We start from the raw sequence: 21,797 nt of genomic DNA, 5'->3' as shown, positions 1-21,797 counted from the left end.
AATCTTGTGGTGATGATTTTAGTGCATTAGGTAAAGGCCTATTTCTTACTAGTCCAATCTTTAGATTAAGAAGTCCAATACCTACACCAAAGGTGGTCAAAGTATAGTCGCCGTCGGTACTTAAGTAGAAGTAGAATGCCGTAAATTTCTACTTAAATACTTTACTACGAGTAAGTAAAACATGAAGTATTGTAAAAGTCTAATTCCCCCCCCCCCCCAACAGAAAAAAACGGAAAACTGTGAAGTAGAAGAAGTAATTTAAATCATAGCCACTTAGGAAAGAGTACGAGTAGGTAAAATCTACTTGAAGTACTCCGTAATAGGCCTACTGACCACCTATCACACCATAAGATATTAGAAACCCTTTTCAAGGGTCGGACACCATTCAAAATTAGCACTTCGTGGGCCGCATATTTTTCTCCGCGGTTAACAGTTTAGGCTACACGCCTCTTTTGTAGCCAATGACTCACAGCTTTGACTATATTTGGATGCGTTCGGCCTATTCAGATTTGGTCCTAGCTGGTTTGAGCATTTCTTTAAATGCGCTGCTTATTCGTATGAATGACACTATTCTACAAAATGTGTCCTGATTTATTAGTATATCAGGAGTGACAATACGACGTTGAAAACCACTTTGTTTCAAATCGTTTGTTTTATTGATTCAAGGGTATATCTTACGAACAGAGGTGGTCAAAGTAGTCAACGTCGCTACTCAAGTAGAAGTAGAAGTAACGTCGGAATTTCTACTCAAGTAAAAAGAGGTGGGATATGGTTCACAACACAAGTAAGTAAGTAAGTATTCTACTCCAATTTTTTCTAAAAAACTGAAAACTGTCAAGTAGAAGTAGAAGTAGTCTAAAATCATAACTACTTGAAAAGTAGTGCGAGTAGGCAAAATCCACTTCAAGTACTTCAAAAAATAGAAGCGCTTCGTTACTGACTTATAGTCCTTAAATCCTTAATCCAATCGAAGTTACAATATGACATTATAGAATGTTTATATTCTATAATGACATCCTCTGATGGGGGAGCTGCCAGTAAAACTGCACTCGAGCCACTGCAAAAATTATAACATTTCAAAATGATCTCTGTCCCCCAAATGTTCAGCCGATAACAACAGTTCTTTTGCTGTCTCAACCCTTTAATCCAGGGCCGGCCAACCCGTGGCCCGCGAGAAGGTTTTGAGTGGCCCGCCAGGTAATTTCCGAAATTTCTAATATCATCAAAAATGGACTGCACAGATTTTGAGCTTGCAAGGCCAACCAAAAATTTGATTAGTCTGGCCGCAATACTTGAGATGTGATGACTAAAATATCAGTTCCGACGCATTGACAGATCCATCAGCCATACATATATTGGTACATCTTCGTACACTACAATAAAGCAGAATAATTTGCGATAGATTTATCAAAGGTAAAAATTTTCTACAAGCTTAGCGCAATATGTTGTTACTCGATTTCTTGTTTTTAATATTGTTGCCCTTTTGTGAAAATGGAAGAACACCTAATGTATCAGATTGAGTCTAACTATATTCGCGATTACGAGACAAAGTGTCGTTCATCATATGCGACCTTGCGTTTGCGCTCGCAGTAAGACCGTCCACCGTGAAACCTAGGCACGAAATGATTGACGCATGTTGGTCACAGCTTTCGATATCGATATGTCCATGCGCCGAATAGCCCAGTCCTCGCAAACTTAGCCTAGCGATATACAGCAGGCCCGCAATATAGTCAAGTGACAATATTATTGACCTATAAACTTCAAAAAATTTTCGCGCTTCGCGCGGATACTGGCCCGCGCAAGAGTTCGTCAATCGAATGTGGCCCTTTGGCCTAAAAGGTTGGCCAGCCCTGCTTTAATCCAAGCTCTGCCTACCGCGGATATATTCATGAATATCCGCCTTCTCAAAAAACATTTTTATGAACGTTCAAAATTTGTTGCTCGAACACACAACCTTGGGACATTTAAGACATATACTCTCAAAAACCTCATGTAGTCTCTCACAAAGAATATAAGGACCTTCTACATTCTTGGGTCTCTGACAAATGACTCTGACATTTTTTGTTAGTTTTAGAGCTGTTTCAGCATACCACCTTTGAAACTTTCTGGACTAAAAGCATGAAATACGTGTTCCACTTTTAGAACTAGTATTTATGTTTCATTTTCAATTCCCAGTATCATATACTTTGAGTTATAATTGATATCAGTTCTTTTGTATGGATAACATACATGTTGAAGTATAAAAGCAAGTGTAGTAATGCCTTTAATTTCCGGAAATAAAGCTACACAATATGGCATTTTTACGGTCCAGCATATTTTTCATTAACATTTACTATAATCGCGCAAAGTGTTTACACCGTATCCTGTACAACTTCTCCGTATTGCTCTTCGACTAAACTACGGACCTTATAATATGGGGGATGGCGCCATACCATGCTATTTTCTAAAACGTGCTGTTCGAGAAAACAGGATAAGTATCGCATTTCCATATCGATCCTATCATTTTCATCATATGATGTGGACGACTGCGTATGCTATCGAAAATTGGATACCTATGCTTGTATGCATCAATATGAATCAAGCTCGTCACATTTCGCATAGCTCAATTTGTACCTTTATACAGTCCATGTGAACAAATTAGGATCGTTTTCACAACTACTTATACTTACTCGAGTAGTTTTAAAGTCAGTGAATTCTACTTCTACTTCAATTAGTTTTAGGTTGCTTATGGAAGAAGTACTTCTATTCGTACTTGAGTATATTTTTTTCTTCGCTACTTCGACTTGAGTAGCTTTCTTGACTACTTTGACCACCTCATCTGTAGTACATATTATGTTAATCATGGTACGGCCCTCAAAGGTGTCCGGTCAATACCGAGAATGCTATTACCAAGAATGCTATTACCGAGAAGGACAATACCGAGAATGGACATTACCGAGAATGGACAATACCGAGAATGGACAATACCGAGAATGGACATTACCGAGAATGGACACCACCGAGAATGCCGCAATCAAGTTATAGGCCTCATGGTCAGAGGCGGAAAATGCCTCGCGGCAGCTCGACTGCTGCAAGTTGTGTTTTCCATTTCCACTCCCTCGTCTGTACTCTGTACTATATCCGCTGCCTTTCACCGGAGGATTGATCTCGGTTTCGCTTTCGTTCTCATGATAATCAGTTTGTTACTTAACTCTCGTTAGTGAGGTATCAGGCTGAATTTCCTATTTACGCTATTGCTTGATCAGAATGGTACGGATACTGTGGCATTCCACTCCAGTAAGGTAATAATATATTGCCAATTTAAATTATCATACCTTTCAATCTATATTTGTGTACAGGCCTATTAACCAATATCACAATATCAATACGTATGAATGCAATGTAGCATATAAATTTTTAATAGATATATCCAGCATACTAGTATGTTTATGTGCCAAGAGTTAGTTTTATTTGTGTATATTGTATTAGAAGGATCCTGGTAATAGATGATTAGACATTGAGTCCAATTAGGCGTTGGCTATCTATTGATTAAATATAAATTAATACCTTTTTAACATTATTTTGATGCATTACTGGTTATCCATAAAGATTAGTATTATACCAGTGAACCAGTCGTACGTCGATGGTGTGTTTCGAATATATGCATGAAGACTTTATGAAGTAGGCCTACCGTACCAGTTCTTGTAATTTATCTGGTTTGTATGTAACCTATTAGTCTACCATACAGTATACCTAATCGGGGAATATTGAATTCCAACTTTGAATGGTAATCACTATTCAGCAATTTCGCAAAGTTCTGTTAAATAATCAAAAATGAATTATTTGTAACTTTCCATATTTCCTGAGCATTGCAGCAGCCCACTATATTGACAGTCACTGCCTTACGTGCATTTCTTGATTAATTAAAGTTATATACTTCTTAAAGTGCATAAAACGCAAGACTATCATTTGTATATGATGAGGATCTATAAAATTGTACTTGTACTAATTCACTATAAAATATATTCGCAAGGATATCAACGATTATCACTACTTGAACTTGGCCCATCGACCAAGCGGGGAATCATTTCATATCGAGAGTCATTAGAACTTCTATCACCCGAAGCTTTTTGGCATGTGAGCCATAGGTTCAAAAGTTATCAACAATTAACTTACATTTGTCCTGAACCTGTGGCAAAAATCTCGCTTGGCTCTCCCTGTGATCCGTAGGTATTTACTAAAATTTCACGTCCCAAGTTTTGCCCCGTGTTTTTTTATCAGCACGAGGTCATTGTGGACATTGGAAGCTATCATTTCATATAGTTACACAATCAGTTTATCAGTGCATCACCAAGTTTTGGCAATGACTCACAAAATGGCCTTTGAAAGAAATATAGGTTCATGCGATTAAGAGTTAGCCAAAATATGATAAGAAGCAGTTAAACATGTCAAAATAGGTGGAGATATTATAGGGAAGTATTTTTATATTTATCACATTCTTATAAGAATGTGCAATAAATTCCACAACAAAACATGATAACATAGGCAAGAAGTGCCTATTTATAAAAGCACAAGATATTGCGATTTGCGTATGACCAATATGTCAGCAACAGGCCTAATTTTTGCTGGGACTGCCAGTGGGGTAATCTCAACGGCATATGTTGTTCATTATAAGTTCCGAGTTGCTGATAATATGAATGGAATGTGAGTCAAACAGAGTTATCATTGATCAAAAATCAAGATGTGTCAAATTTATAGACAACCAAAAATCCATGAAGAAGGAGAATTTGGTAATTTAGCTAGAGCAGTGGTTCTCAAACTAGGGGTGTGAAAGCACTTGAAGGGGGGCGCGAAGCTGCGGTCAACTGACAAATATTTTCACGCTATGCGCGAATTACCTCAAATACATAGTTATTGCTTTGTGTATAGTCCTAATTTCATATTTTAGAATTCTATCATCAACAGAACAGTCAAAACCTTCCATGCAATCTAACTATCGGTTGGGATTGCTAGCATTCGGTTACATTTTGTGATATGACGATAAGGGGGGCGCAAAATTTTTCACTATCATAAGGGGGGCGTGTCTAAAACAGTTTCAGAACCAGTGGGCTAGAATATCCTACAGGAAAGGCCTAGACAATTTTCCCGTATTTTTAAATAGTGTTTTCCACAACTTTCTTGATTGAATGTCTTTTAAAATTAGAACTACCGGTATGTCATAAGAAGCCTGATTTTATGAATAATATAAACACTGCAGTGAAAGGAAGTACAAATGATTTCCTTGTCTGGAGTTACTCTACCCAGCGCCAACGTTAGGCACAGTTTTTTGAAAACAATATGGCACTTACTGATAAGTGATAACAATGAAGATTTTGATGGTGCAATGGTAAAATTGCTTGAAGGTTTAATTGTTGAAAAGGTTTCATTGCATTGTTATAAATTTGATGTAGAAGTGTAAAGTAGCGGTATGATATGTAGCCTACTTTGTACCTATACCGATTACAGACACTTCGATAGACTTTCATTGCAGTTACGACTCATTGATTCTGTTGATAGCCTTGCGTTATGTGTATGCCCAATTGATGGTGGCGAGAATAAACTGCTTTCCCCTCCTCCAGCTGTGTATATATTTCAGTGCTGTAACTTCATCACATAAAACTACTAATAAATTATCCGCATACTCCATTCATGTACCAGAATGATTCGATTGGTTTTCATTGATCGTGTGACTCACCCCAGATTCATTGGAAGACTTGATGCTGCTGCCATATTCATATGCAGTGTGTGATTACGGGTGGAGCCCAATTTCTCTGCTGAGTGGCGATTCTCTACTCAGCAACGATTTCGTTACTCAACTCACGCCAAAAAGTATACTCACACTCAAATGCGTCCAGATCGGCACTCAAATCTAAGTCAGCGCACCACCAGACTTAAGTGTCAATTTTCACGGTCGAGCAGCCAACTGCAGGCAACACCCGCCAAATACCGGAGTACCGGTATTGTCGTATATGGGTTTGGGTACACTATTTCTAGATGTGTGGCTCTGCTGAGCGAATGACATCAGTGGCGCTTGGACGGATGTTGTGTTTATAATTGCATTTGTAATTATCTTCTGTACCCTTTCGACTTCTTGTCGTACGGCATCTCGGTATACCGGAATGGTAACTTCTGCAGTCTCAATGCGCTAGCATCCCCCGCCGTCGCCGTTCTTACGACGACAAAAAGCCCAGAAAAAGACCCGACGAAAGAAAGCGCTCACAAGGAATGGAAAGAACTAGAAAGGGCCGTGGCTTCAGAAAGATCAACATCGAAAAGAACTGTGACATCGGGCACTCTAGGCCAAGCCGCCGAGGTGGATGTCAGTATAAAAAAAGATCGCAACTGCGTGTCGTTCGATATCCTCATATCTGTTCATTACATCGCATTGTGTCTTATCGCATTGTACATTGTGTGTGACTTGTACACTGTACAGATGAAAAATATGACTTAATGATTATTATTAATATTACGCATGCTCTTCCCACAATTAAATAGACGAAGCTTCTTGAACAGACCCCTAGCATGAACCTCGATCAGCTGATAGAGTTCCTGCATGGTAATATCAGTGTTGGGATGGAGTCGCTATGCCTTCAAGCCAATTTAGACGATAGCAGCAATAAGCTATTGGAAACAAGAAATACTGAATATTTAAGGGAGAAAATGTCGGGTGGGTCTGGGTACCTCGGGAATTTGAATGGTAGAGGGGCAAAGTGAATGGTTCAAAGAGAATTGGAAATAAATCCTGAAAATCTGGTAATTTTTCAATTTGTTTTCACGATATAGATGCATTTATTTTGTTTTTTCAGGCCTGCACTTACGTGTTCGCCTGCTGTGAAACTTATCTTCATAAATTTCGAATGGGTTTGTAGCGTCTTGTAAATATACTTCTGTGGGGCATAGGAACGTTTCGGGTATCTTCAGGGAGTTATATATTTCTATTGGGTTATCTTCAAAGAGTGTGGATCAGCTGAGGGTATTCATTGCATTTAGATAAATCAGTGAGAACTGCGTCTGCTTTGTAGGTCAGTGACGAAATAGGGACAATAGCGTCGTGGTGTCATGACAAAATCGTTCACGCGTGTCCAGTCGAAGGCGAAAACAAATCTGGCAACGCTATCTCGGAAAACGGCGCATGGAAATCGATACTTAACTGAGCAGAGAGAATTGGCGCGCACTCAACGCTGAGTACCAATCGATTTTTAGTTGAGTGGAGATTCGCATTTAAGCAGTACTTAGTTGAGGAGAAGAATTGGGCTCCACCCTACGATTGCACCATTGCATCACCATCATCTTACCGTTATATTTTTATTAGCTATGGATTCTGATTGATGTTTGGGATCGAAGGTGTTCTCACTTCTTTTTATCTTCTAGAATTATATGTCGAAGCCATTCACCATATTGCAATTGATTACTCATTTTATGAAAGACTATATTAAAATTCTGATTTCACTTTTTGAACTGATATAATATGTCGCAGTCAGTAGGTATACTGTAGGCTACTTTTAACATAATTGTGTTACCGATAATGTCATTAACAACACTGTAGTATTCACATATTTAACAATATATGACTAGAATGCCTCGCGGCCATTTGGCTGATCCAACTTATTCCAAACAATATCACATATTCTGCATTACTGTTGTGGTTATGCGGCAAATTTAGAGTAACAGCAAGTACTGATCTACTGTTGATGCTTTGATAGGTTGCCAGCTTAGTGAGCTTACTGCTGATATCAAAACTGCGGCACTTTCTAGGAATGCCTTGGATCTCGTACATTATATTGAGAACATTACACTAATTGCTGCAAAACTATTTACGTAATTTGAACTGAGTGCGAAATAGGAATAATCGCTAATGCATAAAAATGAATTGCTATTGCTAAAATCAGTAATTCAATATGGTGTGGTGGTCGCTACTTGCTCAAAAACGAAGCAGCTCTACGGGATTAGTCTGTAAACAATATAATGAGTCCTATTTGTCAATCAATGTTTTCTTTGCCATATCCATATGAAACCAAGTGAATTATACTGAATTAGTGGCCATGGGTGTATTGTCAGGTCATAGGTAGGATTATAGAAATGGTCCCTTCAAACTATCAAAACAACTATTTTGTTATTTCTGGTATTACATTTTTGTGTTTAGGGAAGACGCCTGATGGATTATCTACAAAATTTGGCAGTAGTTTGTGAAAGTCGGCTGAACTTTCATCAGTACAGGCTCATTTTGAAGAATTTTTCCGTTAGCGTAATCAATGACAGTGTGATCAGTTCTTTTGATATCGTGTCTAGAGATTGATTTTATTTAAATGTAGGATTAGGTAGCTAAAAAAGATGGCAATGCGGCGGAATCTTATGAACGTTGTGCGTAATTACACGGACGCCGAGGTCAAAGTTCGTGAAGCCACATCCAACGATGCTTGGGGACCTTCCAGCTCGCTAATGAGCGAAATCGCCGATATGACATACCATGTCTCCGCCTTCTCCGATATTATGGCGATGATATGGAAGCGCATTAACGACCACGGGAAGAATTGGAGGCATGTTTACAAAGCTTTGACGCTGCTGGATTACTTGATTAAAACCGGCTCGGAAAGGGTTGCGCAGCAGTGCAAAGAGAATATTTTCGCAATACAGACTTTGAAAGATTTTCAATTCTTTGACCGCGACGGTAAAGATCAGGGACTTAACGTCAGGGAAAAGTCGAAGCAGCTCGTAGCTCTTCTCAAGGACGACGAACGGTTGAAAACAGAAAGAGCAAGAGCGATGAAAGCTAAAGAAAGATTCGCCCAAGCCACAACGGGTATCGGCAGTAATAGAGAGGTAAGTTTTCTTGTTTGTGTTGCTGTATCTTCATCTACCCTTGTTTTTTAAATGTTTACCTGAAGTGTGAATTTTGTTGCTTAGAAATCCTTTGTGCTGAGACTGTCAATAGACTGTTTGTATTTATTTGAAGCACAAAGACATTTTAAGGCCTTGGGGAATTTGTTATGAATGCATATGTTTAGCAGAGACATGCGGGTTGAGAGAAAATTTTATTTTAGATAAGGCAGGCCTGGTTACTATTGACCTGTTGTGGTTGCGACTTGCTGGCAAATATTTATCTCAGGCAGCAAGTTATTTGTTCAACAGTCTCTGGACATTTTTGTGCCTGTCAAAGAATAGTTAGTGTTCTGAAAACTCAGAATTCTGCATTTCTGTGTTTTCGTCTTCAAATTGGTGTACTTTTGCTGTGTTCAAATGTATCGCCATAAGATTTTGATTATTTATGTTATAGAGATTGACTCATTTCACTGTTGCGACAAGCTGTCAATAATGCAATGTAGTCACAAATGTTACTTAATTTGAGATAAAGGCCAAGAAGAAAAAAATTGAGGGATTCCGGAACTAATGAGGCTAGTGGTTTAGTGCAAAATAGCTTGCTAAATTGTGCAGGGTGGTCTTGAAAAAATGTCTGTTGCTAGCAGCTAATCAGCTCGTTTCTGTTCTCTAATTATTGCCTGTAGAGTTGGGATTTTGTCTACAAAATCTGGGGCAGTGCTAGTAGCCTAAGTGCATGATTATGAACTAGAGGTTAGCAAAATGATTTTTAGTACAGTAGCCAGCTGATAGCGGTGACCAAATTCGTTGCATGACCAAATTATCGTAATATTATCTATTATGCTACTCAAATGAGATATTTGGTGGACTATGTTTGATGACCATGATCAATCAGTATGGCCAGATGAGTAGTTATAGCGCTTGTGAGGGGACATACAACACACAACAATAAAGTTGGTAAGCAATAAAGAGATACCACTTAGGTTTTTTGTGTACGGAGTGGGGTAGTGAACATATTTTTCATCGGACTATTCCACTCTTGAAGACAATTTCAAGCCATTGTTTAAGGTTTGAATTTCACAGTGTCTATCCACAATTCCACATAAGCATAGTTTTTAGTATGTTGAAATGTGTGAACCATGCACCAACTGAAGCAAATCTGAGTTCATAATGATATATTTCAATTTCCCCTTTTGTATCAAGGTTGCATTCGGTCATGGAAGCGCAGCACCCAAGGCCCACAGAACTCCTGACATGCTCCGGCCACCCCAATCCGAAGGTAGTGCTGTCCCGGCTAGCGAAATCGAACAGGTAAGCTATGTTACATCATGTGATATTAAGATCAAGAGTATCTGCATTTCGACTCTATCACCTGCATAACTGATTGACTCCTAATTACTTTGGTTTGATCTGGTATAATGAATATATTTTACTAGTACATAGGCTAGCTAGTCTATATGGTGTTTGAATGATATATTTTGAAATATAGAATGTAGATCAACTTTGAACACTTGAGAGGCTCAGGTCGGTATAGTATTCGCAGTGGGACTTTTACTCAAAACCCTTTGGAGGCGATGATAGAATGGGGGAGAATTTGACTTGTATAGTCGACCGAAACTTTTTTATAAAAACATTTATGCCCGCATAGAAAGAAATTGAAAGGGCATAAATGATAGCACCAACTTTATCCGAGAGTGTTGATGATGCTAAAGAATAAGCCTATGAATAATAAAGTCAAAGGGAGTATTGCATTGATTTCTGCTATAAGAAAATCCAAACTGCAGGTTGCTTACACATCTTCTGATTAAAGTGTTTGCAAATCATCTTCTTATCAAATTGAACTAATTTCTGAATTCACAGTATCGAATCGACTGGTGATTTTACATTTTCACCATTCCCTATCGATACTGACACTTTTATATGAATTTTCCCAGAGCCCTATTGGTTGATCATTAAACTCAATTGATCTTTTCATTAGATCATCCAAAATTCAGCTACCCTGTCTACTCCAAAACAAATTTTTTATCTGTATATCTGCTATATCTCAATATCTGCTTGCAAAGGCTCGGCCCCAGACTGTCGGCGAAGAGGAAATGCAGCTGCAGCTGGCTCTTGCCATGAGCAAGGAAGAGGCAGAACAGGAGAAAAAAGTGGAAGACAGTGACGATATCCGACTGAAGATGGCGCTCCAAAAAAGCGTCAATGACCCAAAGCCAGCTTCGCCAGCGAGAAATCCAGGTGGTCTGATGGACCTGACTGCCGCCGCCGCACAGCTTTCTGATCCTTGGGATAGGTCAGTTGCTTTTTCATCAATTTGGGTAACCTAGTGTTTATGAATATCAGGTTGGATTGTACATTGTACAATAGGGCTCTTCAAAAATGACTTTTTTCCTCAAACCGTACTGGCTGATAAAATTGTTAGGTTACCTAATTTAAGCCTACACACCAAATTTGGTTCAATTCCAACCAGTAGCCGCATTGCTACAGGAGAAGAAAGTTTCTATTTATTATATAAAAATAAATAGCAAAAAATTTGAAAATTTTCTGTTCACACCCTGAAGGTGTTAAGTTGTGTATAGAAACGATGCTCACCAAATTTGGTTAAATTCCAACCAGTGGAAGCGGGGTTATTGCCGTCGAAAAATTTGGATTTGAATAAAATAGTATTTACGGTGGGCACCACTATAATAAATAATTAAAGAATTGGTCACTGTAAATACTATTTTATTCATAATCCAAATTTTTCGACGGCCGTAACTCCCCACTTCCACTGGTTGGATTTCAACCAAATTTGGTGAACATCGTCTATACACAACCTAACACTTTCATCGGGTGAACAGAAAATTTTCAAATTTATTTCTATTTATTTTTTTATAATGAATAGAAACTTTCTTCTCCTGTAGCAATGCGGCTACTGGTTGGAATTGAACCAAATTTGGTGTGTAGGCTTGAATTAGGTAACCTAACAATTTTATCACCCAGTACGATTTGAAAAAATTAGTCGTTTTTGAAGAGCCCTATTGTGCGACGACTGGTCATCATTCGGAGGTCAGATACGGATAGTTATGCTGGTATTGACTTGATGGTTATTGAGCCTAAATGTTGATAACACTCTATTATTCGATGTCGGATTGCTTCTATGTGGTTGGCTTTGTATGATAACTTAAGCATCTGTGACTTATTCAGTAACACCAATTTGCTCTTGGGGTTTCTGAAATTGTATGCTGTGCTGTCCAACTGATCCCGATGTTTGTAGGTTTTGCAGATATGGGTGTAAGTTTTGTATCTGATATTCCTTAATGGTTTTGTCATGTGAAGAAAACCTTGCTCTATGTGCTGGTATTGATAATAATCATTTTCTTTGCACAAGATTTGTTTTATCATATTACCCTTAACTTTCTATTGATATTGGGATTCACATTGTTGAGAGTAGTGGAAGGACTATTTACGAATTTTATGAGCTATTTTCATTTTATTAGTCCTGATTCTGAATTAGGTTATTGAAATTTGAAAGATTAGTATTCAAAGTGGCGTTTTTTGCAAGCTGGTCTGTCATGTTGCTAAATAGATTGTGTTTCAGATTTTACCAGTGTCTTATCTTTTCCATGTTGTAGCTGAATTGTCAAGAGTCTCATGACTTATTTACAAATCAAAGTCTCATAACCAGGTTACAAGCCTGCTATGAAAGCCACTGTCGTTGACTAATCTGCCATTGAATATCCATCTAACACGAATATTAGTCAGAATGACAGCGCGGTTTTCTGAGAAACTATGTTGCCTATTAGTGTCAGAATGGGATCCATATCTCTGATGACTAACCAACTAAGGATTGGTAGCAATAGTAACCTCAGTTTTGAAAGTTTTTGCACCCAGTCGTAAATCATAGCCCAACCAGCTGCCATCTCCTTATGATTTTGCGCTGTTATTATTTCAGCATGGAATTATAGTTTGAAATGTCCAGTGCATCACTTGTGATGGTAATTAACAAGGATTTTGTGATGTTGCTTCCATATAGGGAGTTATCGTTGAAAATTTTCACTGATCTGCATGAACACGATGGCCGTACACTGGCTTGATCTTGCCCCTGTTAAAATGAGGAGGCTATTTGGTAATGTTCGAGCCATTCATATTGTGTTTGTAAACCCCCTTCTTGTGGCAACTTCCCAAATAACTGTCAGTCAGAAGTATCTCTTGTTGATATTGTGCTGTTTGAAATGGAATTATGTACTTGGTTGATATCCGATTCTGGACCATCAATTTACCAAAGCATATTAGTTAATAGTTACCCATACCATGGCATTCACCTTGAATATACGCTACCGTATTTGAATACCGTAATGAAGGTGTCCACGAATCTCAATAGATGCTTACAAATAGTTTGACAGTCGGGAACACATTGCTGTGGATGTACCTGCACTCTATATTGCCATCACAGAATCTGTTTGTCGATTGTTTTGTCTGGAAATGTCTATCCAACAATTGCTAGTGACAATCGAACCAGAACATATTAGGAAACACTTTGTGGGATATTAGTGTATACATTTTATTTCTCTATTGCGCTCACATTGCACTACACACAGAGTGTGAGGCACACCACTCCGCATATTGGCCTAACAAATGAAAAGTGCCTTGAAAGAATGAAAAATTTGAGATTGCACTGTTGGTGATTCCAGTAAACTACAATCCTTCGAATTTACGATAATGCTTACCATGTCACCGTTCTGAACATTTCATGAGGTATGCCTGTCATGATTCACGCTAAGCACATTTATTGATAGATAGTCTGTCGTTGATTCGGTGCAAATCAATCATAGAATTCTTCTTCGCGCTGGCTCATTTGTTGGATTATTAGTAGCTTAGAGTCAATGACATGAATATTTCTCTCTTTCCACAGTTGAATTTGGTAACTTCCACTGAATATTTGATGAGTATATTTCCATCTGATGCATGTATTCGGATATCTATACAGATTATTATTACTTTGTGCCAGTCGATCCTACTTCTCAATTGGAGTTAGTTAGTAGACCATAGATTAGAGCACTAGAATCATGTCTAATGCCATTAATGTCAACTATAATTATCCTTCTAATGTTGAAGTGCCTTTTATTTTCGTCAAGTTTGTGTTAGGCGACCTTTCATCTGGATTTCTAATTTCATTTCAGTACTTGTCTCTGTCAATACTAATTTTCTAGCCTGATAAGCCTACAACTTGAGGCTCGTTGGCTGTAATAATGGAATTCATTTCCTATTTTTGTCTGTCGCCAATGTTCTGATATGTTCACGGCTGGTGGTTTTCAACCGGTAATACGAAATCTATCACCATTGCTGTGGGGCTTTTGACTAAATTGGAATTTTTGTGTTTGGATAGGAAGTGTCTGTATTTGGAAGCATCGTACAATAAGGTACAGGATTATTTCTGAAATCTTGCGAATTATTCCGAAAAATTTCTGGGGTCTGAACGAAAGCATCAAAGGCGTCACCTTGCAAACCAACTCCAGCCAGTCGGTGTAAATAACTTCAAATTTCTCTCCATTTCTCATTGTCATAGTCTTGAACGGGAAATGAGTGAATCATGTGTCTATCTTCACAACAGCAACGGTTGCAAACAACTTGCTCTCACTGAGGCCAACACAACTTAGATGTCGGATGTGCAAATCAGTTTATGTTGTTCCAAAGTAGGCTATAGCATAGTATTGTTATGGTTGGGCAATCTTGAGATTGTTTACCAGGTTGCATTTTACAAGTGATTTTGACGTACTGTGAGTTCAGTAATAGTGCCTGTGCGTTGCTAAAAACGACTCCTTTGAGGTTGAATGTTTCCTAGCTCACAATAGGTCTTGAAGACTTGGAAAATAAGGTTTCAACTGCATGCAGCCATATCATCATCATTGTATAGGTAGGGTTTGTTAGTACATGTTGTAGAGGGCAATTAAACCAGTCTCTATCAGTAGCTATCTTATAGTGTGATAGCGCTCGGAACTGCGCCTTGCAATTGGTATCGGTATCTGGAAGTATGCTTGCTGTCATTACAGCAAGATATTGTTCACACAATACACTATTGATAAAATTTCTCATTTCTTCGCTACCGTAGCCACCATACACCGCACTGGATAAGATGGAAGAGAACATGACAAGTCAAAACTCACTCCCCAAAATGTATATCTTATATTGACTTACTTGCAGTGTAAATATAATTTTCTGGTCAAGTTTATTTAAGCTGAAAAAGGGTTATGCACTAGTCTCGATGTACTGTTGCGAAAATTCTTGCTACTACCAGAAAACGAAATACATTAATATTAGTGCTCGGTAGCAACTCTCAAAAAGATCTCGGTAGTCGTTTGAAACAGAAGCACTCAAGCATGGAATGAAATAATATTGAGATTTGCCCACGTTCATTTTGATTAATTCATGATACCGTATCCTGTGTCCATCCTGCGTTAGCGTGGAAAGCATCAGACGCACGCAACGTGATTAGTTTAATGTTACTGGAACTGCCACAGGTTCCACAAATAAGATTTCAGATCACTATGAGTAGTTTAAAATCACTGGACCAGTTTTTGATGTCATAAATACTTCGGAATATGTGTAATAAAACTCAAAAACTGTAAGTGTGTCTGTCATTGTCGTTTTAGGAATGAGATAAGGTTGAAGGCTCTGGTTCGCTGTTATGTGATGATATTATGGATGAAGCTTTTTGCGTTGAAGGTTGACGACCCCTAGGCTAGCACCAAGACATTGGAATGGGACTTGATGCTCAAATATTATATACCAGGGATGGGATAGGTAGTACGTACCTCAGACTTTTGTATTTAATATTCCCAAATGATGTCGAAAGAATACCAGCTTGAAATCAATTTTATGAGTTCGAGCCCGAGCTTAACAATGAATCTTTATGAGAATTCTGCATTCTAGCGGTTCCTAACCTCAGTGGTTGATACTCACTGACGTATGGTTGCACTATATTGTGGTTAACAAGCCACTTTCTGGTGCATGTTCGTGATGTAATATGCAATGTTGAAGAGAGCGAAAGCAGATGATGGCATATGTTAATAGAGGTGCTTTTTTCTAGACTACAAGAAGCAACCCTGCTATAAGTAAACTCAATGAACTTGGCTAGAAGGTGCCATCAGCTGCATACAACACATTGGAATAGTGGCAATCATCTTTTCATCGCTCTTCACTTTTATTCCCCATACTTCTTGAATTGAATTGGCCAATTCTTCCTATGTTACCTTAGCAGCAATAAGCAATGAGCAATGACATAGTGTGGCCAATGTAGGCTATATACCGGTAGCTTGGCAGGCCATTGTGACGGTTGTAGGATACTATTTACAATTTTTCGCCTACAAAGTTTTGCGAGGACTGGTTTGTAGGCCTAATGTTCAAAATTGGTTCATGCTTGGTTCTGAAGAACTCTGTCAACAAAAGGAGTTTGTGTAGGCTACCACCTAAAAATAAGACATTGGACGCTCTCTCATTCGAAATTTCATGCTGGTGACATATTTTGTGATACGATTGTTGATATACAATGTTCTTTCCCATTCTCTACCAGTTGCTGACGATTACCCCTGACGAGTGCCGGCTGAAAATATTCTGGTTCATTTCAATATGAATATTGAATTATTCAATTGTATATTGAAGTTCTGTACCTCCAAGAAGCTCTTCAAATATTAGAAGAATGTATAGTTTGTATATGGAATATTCTGATGAGTGGAGAGGAAATGCTCATTGTAACTCTGTGTTGACCACGTCTTATAGCCTATAGATACAAGTTAAATCTATTCTAACACAAGTAATCATGTGTGCAACTCCTGTATATTGCCATTTCGGAATAACGCTGACGGCAAATCAATATTTTTGGAATGAATTCATGAGGTAGTGTATGGTAGAGCTGAGTCATTCCAATGGCTTAATCTTATCAGCAGCTTCCCTGCAAGGGCCTGAGCACGCATGGATAAGAGGAAAAATGATGATGTTAACTGGATAACCTAACGGTTCCTTTGCATCTCCATATCAAAATCATTTCGAAGGTCAATAGAGTTGCCTAGGACAGTGCTTCTCGAACTGGAGGGCGCGAAGCTGCGGTCAACTGAGAAAAATTTTACCTCAAAAACATAGTTTTAGCTCTTTACTTATTCCGAATTTCATATTTGAGAATTCTCTCATCAACACTCACAACCTTCCACGCCATCAAACTATCTGTTGGGATTTCCAGCATTCTGGTCGTATTCTGTGATGTGACGATAAGGGGGGCGCGAAATTTTTCACTATCATAAAGGGGTCCGTGTCTGAAAAAGTTTGAGAACCACTGGCCTAGGAAGAATCAAGGGAGCTCTCCCTCCCAAACGCTATCAAGATGAGAGTAATATGACAAAGTGTCTGTGTTGTAGAACAGTGCAATTAGTTGATACGCTTGCGTGGGCATTGCGTCAAAAGTTACTTTCATTTGTATTTCAGGACGAAGACCACCGGTAATCCCCAACAGCCGCCAGCAACACAACCTCAAACCGATCCTTTTGGATTGCCGCTTCTGGCACCGCCACAGCCAACGCCAGTGGCTGACCCGTGGAAAGCGCCGAGTGCCAATACACCGGCCCCTCAGCAAGCTGCCGCTTTTCAGTCTAGTACGGATCCCTGGGGATCGGCAGACCAGGTAAGATATTGGAAATATCTACTGGGAAAGTAGGTATTGATCCCCAGATACGAAGTGGCTTATTGATTTAATAATATGTTGATGTCCTTTTAAAGATGCGTTGCCTTTACATGTGTGTGCAGATTGGTAGCGATGGAGTGCTGTTTGCTTTATTAGTTTATTGCTTGAAGGATCATTCTCTTGTTTACTTGCCTGGCATATCTCTGAGCGCCAAGAACTAAAAAAAATCTCTTGACTTGATTTGAAACAAATGTACAGGTAGGCCCTATTCAGTAGCAGCGAATTGCAGTAATCCAGTCACCTTTCACCATTTCAATTATGACACATCGCTCGTTACTTACATCACAATACGAATTGTAACATCCCGGCCAGATGTTTGTTATTTACTTTTACCGAAGACGTACTACGTACTTTCAGAGCCGTGCGTTATCAGGTCAATACATAATTGATGACTGTTGTGTTTCCATAAGGCGATGACGACCATTGTTCTATCGTACAGTTATGAAATATTGCAATCTTTGTGTAGACCACGCCGCGGTGTATGCTGCCGTTTAACTTGTGAATTACCTGGTTTTTCGATGTGGTTTTCTGGTCTGGGTGGAATTTTATCCCTGATTGAATGCGGAGGTTCCACTTGAGTAGCCCTGTATTTTGACTCTGTAGAAACTAAAAAGACCACCAAATCGCATTGTTGATATTTGAATTTTACAGCCTTACACTAATTTCTATCACCAGGCGAGTATTCCTATGTCTACTGAGAAATACAAACATTATCCGCCGTACTTGTACAATTGCGAGTATATCTGTAACACTCGCTTTAGACACACAGCTACACATTAATACGTTGTTTGTTTTGATGATTCACTTTGATATGACCTGTCACTTTCTCCTTACCTTGCTGACGATCTGGTCTTGTGTCATAACTGGGGCACGGCATAATTGAGTACCGTGTCATTCAATTCTGCTTAGAGGCGAGTATTAGATTACCACTTATAGCAGTAATGATGATCTGGATAGTCCAAAAAATGTCTCCTTTTTACGGCCACGAGGAAAAGAATGGTGGTTACATGTCATCGTAAATAATTTTCCACTTCTTGACCTTGCTAATATCATAGCGTTTTTCGACAACGCCAAAGGCCAATCACAAACTCGCATAAATGCCGTCCCGTCGAACGCGCGTGGCTTTACGCACTTACGCAGCCTGTTCCAATTCCGAGTTCCGAACAACCAAGGTTTTGGGGCTCACACGACGGGAAGAATGTATAGAACGGTTGCCTGTGAAATCAGCACTGGGTGAATTTGGTATTAGAATTGAAATGAATATTATTATTAATATTCGAGTGATTCATCAATATTGTATTAGTGAATTTGAAAATGAACGTTTCACTGAATGGTGCGCATGAATTGTGAGGTACGGTTTAGGCCACTTGCTGTAATCGGCATATTGAATGCGACGCTTGATGAATTCAGCACTTGGCACTCAGTATATTTTTTCGTTGCTGAATGCGACGGGCATATATTTTTGTTACATCAACAAAACGTAGACTAACACTACTTGAGCCTAATCTTTACAATTAGTGCTTAAATCGTTGCGCCCCAGTCCTGGTCGCAACTCGCGCGCATATTTCACGATTCGTCGCTGTTTTACAGAGTTCGACACAACTCGCTTGGCCCGCCGAAGACACAACAGATCCGGTGTATTCGCAAGTGGCGAAAAAACCCGCGGAAGTAGCGTTCGACCCGTTTGCCGGATTAACCAGCGACACGAACGGCGCGACGTTACAGCCCGCCAGCTCGGGCACAGGCGACCTTTTGAAGAATTTCGATGCGCTCAACGTAACCGAAGACAAGTCGCCGAGTTTGAAGCCGAAACAGCCGGCCGACGCGTTCCTGGGCAACGCGGCCGACCTCGTGAATCTTGACACTCTGATACCGCCCACGAAACCACCGAGTAATCCGTTCCTGATGACAAACAAGCCCGAGCCGCCTCTGTACCAGTTTCCGCAACCCCCACCTCAACCCAGCATGAATCAGTTGCGGACGACGACCATGTTCCCCGCTTCCAACACTCCGGGGCTTGTACACCAGCCGCAGATGATGAACACTCCCGCGTTTGGGGTTCAACCGATGCCGGGCGTGCATTACCCAAGTCAGCCAGCCCCAGTTATGAGCTACCCGATGATGCAGCCTATGATGAACCCCATGATGAACCCCGGTATGAACGGCAGTCTGATACCACCGGCCGGATCCGGGTTCAATCAGCATTCTCCGAGCAATATGGGGATGAAGACGCAGCAGGATTCTAACCCGTTTCTGCTCTGATGCGGTTTCGGAAGGCCTACGATATTTTTATTGTGTACTGTGGTTCTACATTTGTTTGTGAGATTGCTCAGCGGATCTCGACAGGCAAGAAGCGCCAGATTGTCGAGGAGTCGCGTGTTCGCGCAGTAATTTTTCCACCCTTTTGTATTATATCTCTACCTTTCAATCTTCTGCGTGTGCGTGCGGCCGTATATTGCAGAGGCAGTGTGTTTTTGTTTTTCTACTGTACATAATATGCTATATTACTAGACCCTTGTATATCTATTTCTAAGCGTCCATCGTTCGAGTGCTATGTCTCACACACCAATGCCGCGAACGGAATATATCCTATTATCTCGTGGTCTCACGGCGAAAATATCTTACTCGGTAAATTCTGAAGTCTTACGCAGAAAATCGGGTATTGGTTAGTAAATGCTGGTTTGACGAATGCGCCATAATACCTTGTGAGGTATTACTAGATTTGTAGCCAAACCGTGGACACCAATGCGGATTCATGAATTCTGTCGTTTCTGGAATTCGTCTCTATCCGTCTTCTAGCCTGCACTCCTGTAAATATCAATTTGGCAATGTGCACTCACCCTATTTAGTGCAATTGACCGATGTATGTCCCGGGACAACTATAAAGCCGGATGTAGATGTCCCGCCGGTGGCGGTGACTGCAAACTGGATTGTCTCTGTTGAATTATATATCAATAGGTTGCATCGATATTATGATATTCTTCATGTTTCTGTGCGTCGTGGTCTGTGCGTACCTAATAATAAATCGACAGCTTGCTGCGTGTAATTTCCACCTGTGAGGATTAGTGGCAAGTGGGTATCGAGTGGGCCGCATTCCGAACTGCAGTGTGTGCGAGGAGGGTTCTGTATAAAAAAATTCAAGTTCGAGATGTCACATGCATATGGGACTTTCCCTTGAAAATTATCTAATGCGCTGAAACGCAGATCCCCCTTCACTTAATCTTATCGTGGGAACAGACGGCTTGAAACCAGCCTATCACCCAGTGTTGGGATCAAGTCACTACCTTCGAGTCACGAGTCATTTCGAGTCATTGCACATTTTGAGTCGAGTCAAGTCAATTGATTTTCAAAGGTGACTCGAGTCAAGTCAAGTTGTCTTTACGAAGTATGTATGAGGCATGATTACGTCATTGCAATTTGCTAGCCGTCTGAAAGACAGTTTGAGTGATGAACGAATATAGAGTTATATATAAACACAAGAAGGCGCTGTATCGGCCACATAGGGCAGAACTGTTGAACTACGTGATTGCACAGCTTAAGTTTAGAGTTACCAGCCAGAATAGAGAATAGAGAAACTAATTGATAAGATGCAATACATTATACCCATTTACAAATAGATATGATACCATTCGAGCCTGCGCCAATGGTTGACGACTATATAAACTATATTCGACTTCAATTTCAATAAAACAAGAGATTTCGTTAAGGCAAGAACAGAAATAGACATTTTGCTATTCTATTACTTTACTACTAGAGTTACGACAACGTAAGCTGTAAGCTTTGATCACTTCGTTTGCGGTCAATTTATTTGTGAGAGAATAACCGAGGCTCAGAGAAACGCATGGTCATTGAATGATTGGTCGCTCTCACGGGTTACACAAGCGTTTCGCGAACATATGCAAGATACAGTGATTTTTATCGACACCGATTACTTGATGACTTGAAATTGACTCGTGAATTTTGCTCCGAGTCACGAGTCAATCCACATTTCTGATACGCCGAGTCAAGTCAAGTCATTTTAGCAAAAGTGACTCGAGTCAAGTCATATAAGTCATGTGAAAAGGTGACTCGAGTCTGACTCGAGTCAAGTCATGACTCGAGTCATCCCAACACTGCTATCACCTTGACAGGTCTATGTCGTATGAAAAACGCTCCTCAAATTTTACCATTTACCAGACTCATAGGCACCGACTTACGAGGTGGCGTAGCCACCTCGTGACCATATTTACGAGGTGGCGGCCACCTCGTA

At 39.8% G+C, this 21,797-nt stretch overlaps 2 protein-coding genes across 2 annotated transcripts in view; one reads left to right on the top strand and one right to left on the bottom strand.

Moving 5' to 3' along the window:
* LOC145458845 (uncharacterized) overlaps positions 1-21,797 on the bottom strand; it is a 49,809-nt gene that overhangs the window by 13,301 nt on the left and 14,711 nt on the right. The window lies entirely within an intron of this gene.
* LOC145458843 (epsin-2-like) lies at positions 8,274-20,589 on the top strand. Its single transcript, XM_080337341.1, has 5 exons — positions 8,274-8,838; positions 10,039-10,146; positions 10,899-11,128; positions 17,293-17,488; positions 19,139-20,589. The coding sequence occupies exons 1-5, from the start codon at positions 8,350-8,352 to the stop codon at positions 19,808-19,810; spliced, it is 1,695 nt and encodes a 564-aa protein (XP_080193467.1). The 5' UTR covers positions 8,274-8,349; the 3' UTR covers positions 19,811-20,589.

This window comes from Botryllus schlosseri, chromosome 16 (assembly GCF_051294905.1).
Source record: "Botryllus schlosseri isolate E-star chromosome 16, Bs_hap1, whole genome shotgun sequence".
In the NCBI taxonomy this organism is placed as follows: domain Eukaryota; kingdom Metazoa; phylum Chordata; class Ascidiacea; order Stolidobranchia; family Styelidae; genus Botryllus; species Botryllus schlosseri.
This window is presented reverse-complemented; position numbering and strand designations above follow the sequence as displayed.